The 5,345-nt window shown below is 48.3% G+C and overlaps 1 protein-coding gene across 1 annotated transcript; it reads right to left on the reverse strand.

The window, feature by feature from the left end:
• Positions 1-578: 578 nt before the first annotated feature.
• Positions 579-3,153, reverse strand: slc10a3 (solute carrier family 10 member 3). Its single transcript, XM_051383242.1, has one exon. The coding sequence runs from the start codon at positions 2,554-2,556 to the stop codon at positions 1,144-1,146; it is 1,413 nt and encodes a 470-aa protein (XP_051239202.1). The 5' UTR covers positions 2,557-3,153; the 3' UTR covers positions 579-1,143.
• Positions 3,154-5,345: the final 2,192 nt, after the last annotated feature.

Raw genomic sequence — 5,345 nt, forward strand, 5'->3', positions numbered from 1 at the left:
CTGAAAATGAGACTCAATCAACTATCTTCAAGCCTCCAACCCAAAGTGTCTTTCTATCTTTCTTGGCTCTGATTGGTTGTTTTCGTTCAGGCCTGGTGGATTCTTGTAAATGTCATTAGGAGCTCTAGGAGGAACCAGAGGAACCTGATTGTTTCACAGATTATCTGTCTCATGTTCTACTGTCAGGATATAGTGAAAGTTTCAGCAAATATGACAAATAATATTTTTAGAAAAAATACCTACTGCCGCTTTAAAGAAGTCATCCTGCTGAAATTTTGACATTTAAATATGTCAAACATGAAAATAAAACTGGTGTCAGTGGCTTTAGATAATGTGATAAGCTAAAATTTTCCATACAAGAGTTTCAACACACTGTAAGGCTGTTCTCTGAATATGCAAAGCACTGAACAACTGTTACTTCTCCCATCTGTGTGCAAAAGTGAAACCAAACAGGCATGTGTTAGCACTGTGGTAAAACGCAACCAGCTAACAGTTCTGCTTCAGCAAACAGCCGGTTGATGTGCAGCGACACTGACCTGTTCAACATGTTTCTCACATACTGTCGACGCACATGGGCCTTCTTTTAACAATGCTTTTTATTTAATTTTTCTTCGTTTCTCCTCTCTAATATTCAAGTACATGGATTCGCAGATCCAGGAGACACAATCAGTAGCAAATACTTTCAAAACATCATCATGTTCCTGTTTGATTCACAAACGGTTCCACCTAACAGCCAAAAATTCACCCCCAGGCTAAGACACATGGACCTCTTGTAAACATGATGCAAATCAATCTTTGCTTTGATTACAAAAAGTAATCTGGTACAAAAATATCTTTTCTTTTATAGGTATTTCTCTTTTTAGGAATATTTACATGAAGTACCTCACAGTATAATCTGATTTTAAAAAGTACATACTGTAAAATAAACACAAAAAAGGTCTCAGAGGGGTAAAAGGCCTTTGGTTTTCATGAAAAATACGAAAACAATGACGAAACACAAAAAGTCCATTCACTGTCCTGTGTAGCACAACAGTGATTCCTGGATCGGTGTCTTGGAGCCAAGGCTGTAGGACACCACATTTCCACAGGTTTCAAAGAGTTCATTCTTCAAAAAGTTCACAACAAAAAAAGCTGCGGCTACAATCAGGCGTCACTCCTGGGGACGGCAGACCTACACAACCTCCGCTGGGCAAAGTACCCCAGAACGATGAGCAGCATCTCTGAGGTGCTGCTGAGGGCCACGATGAAGGGCGCCTGGGACGCAAAGTCGGCCTCTGTCCGGCGGAAGGACAGCTGCATGACGGCGAGTGCCAGCAGGCTGTTCTGGACGCCCACCTCGATGCTGACCGTCTTTCTCTGTGGTGGGGCCAGGCCCGCCAGCTTGGCCAGGATGGCCCCGACCACCAGCCCCAGCAAAGGCACCGTCACCCCAACTGCCACGATCTGTGGCCTGACGTTGGCCAGGATGGAGGCGCCCATTTGGTAGGCCATGAAGATTCCACCTACGATGAGCACGAGGCTGAATGGTCTTATGAGTGCCAGCAGGACCCGCGTGAGGGCGGGCAGGCGTAGCTTGATCAGCATACCCAGGGAGATGGGGATGGCAATGAAGAGGAGGGTGCCGAGGATTTTCACGAATGGCACGTGAAGGGCAGCATGCACGCCTAGCAGACGACCATACAAAGCTGATGACAAAGGCATGGCCGCCGCCGCCACCACTGTGGAGACCAGGGTCATGGAGATAGCCAGGGTGACATCTCCTCCGAGCAGCAGGCTGTACAGGTAGCCGCCCCCGCCGCCTGGGGCGGAGCAGGTGATGACCAGGCCCAGGGAGAGCGGTTTAGGCAGTAACACCAGCCGGGATACACAGTATGCATACAATGGCATCACCAGGAACTGACCCAGCACCCCTAAGAGCAGGGGCACCGGGCTCCTCAGCAGACCCCGCAGCACCTCCACCTCCACCTTGCACCCGAAGGCACACTTGTTGATGAAGATGAGGGGCAGCAAGGCAAACAGCACAGGGTTCTCGGAGAAATGGGACAGGCCACCCGACTGGATAAGCCGGGTGGCCGGGTCATCGTTACCGGGCGCCACTCTGATGGAGTAATCCGTGCTCTCCTCGATCAGAACCGGAACCGAATCCTGGTCCAGGTCCAGCAGCTGGATCTGCAGCTGAGCCCTGCCCGGGATCCCGGAGCGGATGCTGATAATGTAGCTCTTGGCTGGTCCTGCGTGGCCGCTATCAGTCACATTAAGGATGGAGAGGACCTCCGGGTCCAGGGAGCGGACAGTCACCGTCTGCTTCCAGCTCTGGCGGCCCTTCCTGCTGGCCGCGGCGCTCCGGTACTGGCTGGAGATTACAATCACGCCGTTGGTGTATTCAGGAAACTCAAATTCCTGCGATGAGCCGTCCCCGATTCTGATGTACCTGCTGCTGCTGTCGGCTGTCTGGTTGGTGTCGTTGCTGCTGTCGACAGTGAGGTTTCCGGTGGCCCACGCCCGGTCCGCTCCGGTAGTGAGGAAGAGACAACAGAATGTAAATAGCGTCCTCATCTTATTGACGGACAGGGGGCGGAGGGGCGCCGCAGAGACACGCTTCTTCCCCGCCGGCGGCCTCTCCAGACGGTTACACCGCCGCCCTGTTACACCAGGACGGTAAACTTCTCATTCTAGTCTCCGGTAGAAAACGACAGCGTCGGCAGCCGGCTCCACATCTCGTCTGGTTCCCATTTTCTCGCTGCCTTTATACCGGAACCTAAACATCACCCCGCCCTGTCCTGCCCGAGCCCAGCAGCCGCCCCCGGCACACAGGAAACACTCGCACAGGTCTCTCGCGGCTTCCCTTTTGTCTACTCGGTGCTAAGATGTCCGTCTCGGCAAGCCGAAGCCTCGCCTCGTCTTCCGTTTTTATTTTCTCCCCGGTTGAAGAACACCGAGAGCATCGTAGCTCGGCTGCCGTCTGCTTGCTGCTCAGAGCTACTTCTGTAAAACTAGCTGGGGTAGAAGTCACACTTCCGGTCTTTAAATTCCAAAATAAAATCTTTATTTTCTTAAAGCTGCAGTAGGTAACTTTTATTATTTTTTTAAAATATGTGTCATATTTGCTGAAACTGTCAATACATCCTGACAGTAGTACATGAGACAGATAATCTGATCATCAAATACTGACACTGGGAATATGACTCAACAATCAACTATCTTGAAGTCACCAACCACAAGTCTTTCTATCGTTCTCAGCTCTGATTGGTTGTTTTCGTTCAGGCCTGGTGGATTCTTGTAAATGGCATTAGGAGCTCTAGGAGGAGCCAGAGGAACCAGATTGTTTCACACATTATCTGTCTCATGTACTACTGTCAGGATGTAGTGAAAGTTTCAGCAGATATGAAGAAAAATGTTTTAATGAAAATTTCCTACTCCAGCTTTAAAATCCTTAAAATGTAATCTACTCTTTCTACCTCATTAAACATTTCATGAATATGCAAATTTGGTTACGTTTTTCTGCTGGAAACAGGATGTCTCACCTCAACCCAGCCATAATACTAATACATATATTATTCATATATCTGTCTAATAGTTTGTCATATGTACACTGGTTTACCTACTTACAACGTATGCCTTTATTTTAAAAGAAAAATCCCACCACTTCCTGTCTCTCTCTGGGAAACCGCGACTACCTTGACGTAAATCTTCATCGCTCCAATCCGAGCGGCCCAAAGCGTCAGCTCGCCCTGTCCCTCAGCCAATAAGCAGGGGCGGTCACATGGGAGAGGGAACACCGTTATTTCTGTCCACTGGGGGAGGTGGGGGGGTGGTGGCAGCCAGGGATTACCCATCACACACAGGCACGCACTTAATTCCCCAACAAAAATAAGAGTCAGAATCGGAAGACTTAATGATTCTAAAATGATAACGGAGCAGTTTGGTGATCCCCTTGCTCCCACCTCATCCCTCTCTTTGTCTTTCTTATGCAAACATGGGCTCTCTATTGTCCACTCACTTTCGCTGTCAGTTTCCTGACCTTTGATCCCCTGTAGTATCTTGTGACACTAATCCATTATGCTCAATCACACTCCCGGAGCAGTTTCTGGTTACAAAACTGCTGCCAAGTACACTATTGCTTATTTGTCATACACAAACAGCAGACACAACCAGGAAACCTGACACTGCCACCTATCTCGGGAATGTGGGATTAAAGGGGAACTCCTATCTGTCAGCATAGCCCTGTGAGCATCCCTCTGTATAGTAACTGGCTCCTGCTGGGAGTCACTCTCATATTTAAAAGCCATTTTCAATTCATAAACTCCGCTTTTCTCCCCCCGGAGGGTCACTGAGGTCACTGGGTCGGTATTTTCCAGTGAGAACACCACCTGGGCTTTTCCTGGATACTAAGTGCCACCTCTCACTGTGTTAAAGTCAGTCCTGGGACAGCTTGTTCACCGTCCATTGTGTTTTCATGAGTTGTGCGTCCTCCTTCTGTCACCATGGCTAAGTCAAGGCTTCCAGAAAAAGAAAAGGCGGGGGAGTCCACAGTGGAAACACTCAGTGCACGCCAAGACAACCTGCTGGGGTGATCGCTCTGGCCTCTTCTTTGACATTTCATGGAGTGACAGCCAGTTGTTATGCGGCTGCCAGGCACGCACATTTTCTGCCTGGCATTTGTGCCGCTCCCCTCCCCAGGCTGTCTAATTATTTACCCATGGTATGATAATTTACCTCATGACTTATTTCACAAACAGAGCAGGAGAGAGGGACAGAGAGAGTGAACAGGAATGAAAAAAAGCCCTTGAGTTACATTTCCACCACCGCCCATCTTGACACTTTCCCCAGTAATGGCTTCAGTGAGAAATTACAGGAATGTTTGCTTTTGGTGCTGCAGCTTCAACTGTTTACCCAGAGAACACAGCAGCCTGTATTTGCCTTTGTGTGTGAACGCACTGTATCTGTGTGAATATTCATGAACCGCAGTTATGATCTGCCTTGTGTTGTGTTGCAAATGAGATCATAAGCAGCCACGATGACTAATCCAAAACCATTGTCCGGAAATGCCAAATTATCACCATTCCACATAAGGTTATCTTCTGCTAGATGGTCCGGTAACAGTATGTCATAAACAGGGCTGTAGCCAGGGTTTTGTGAGGACAGGAGACCAAAGTCTCTGAGTGAAATCCCACCTGACTAAAGGTGTTTTTGGAGTGAACTAAACTCATTTTAGAATTGGTATGAGTACATAAGAAGCCAATGCAAAGATACAAGTGGAGGTGACATGAATTTGCAGTACAAACTGAGGCAAAGTGTTTGGACAAAATAAAAAGGTTTCAGCGAAGAAAATTGCGCTAACCCTC

The sequence above is a fragment of the Dicentrarchus labrax genome, unplaced genomic scaffold, assembly GCF_905237075.1.
Source record: "Dicentrarchus labrax unplaced genomic scaffold, dlabrax2021, whole genome shotgun sequence".
NCBI lineage: Eukaryota > Metazoa > Chordata > Actinopteri > Moronidae > Dicentrarchus > Dicentrarchus labrax.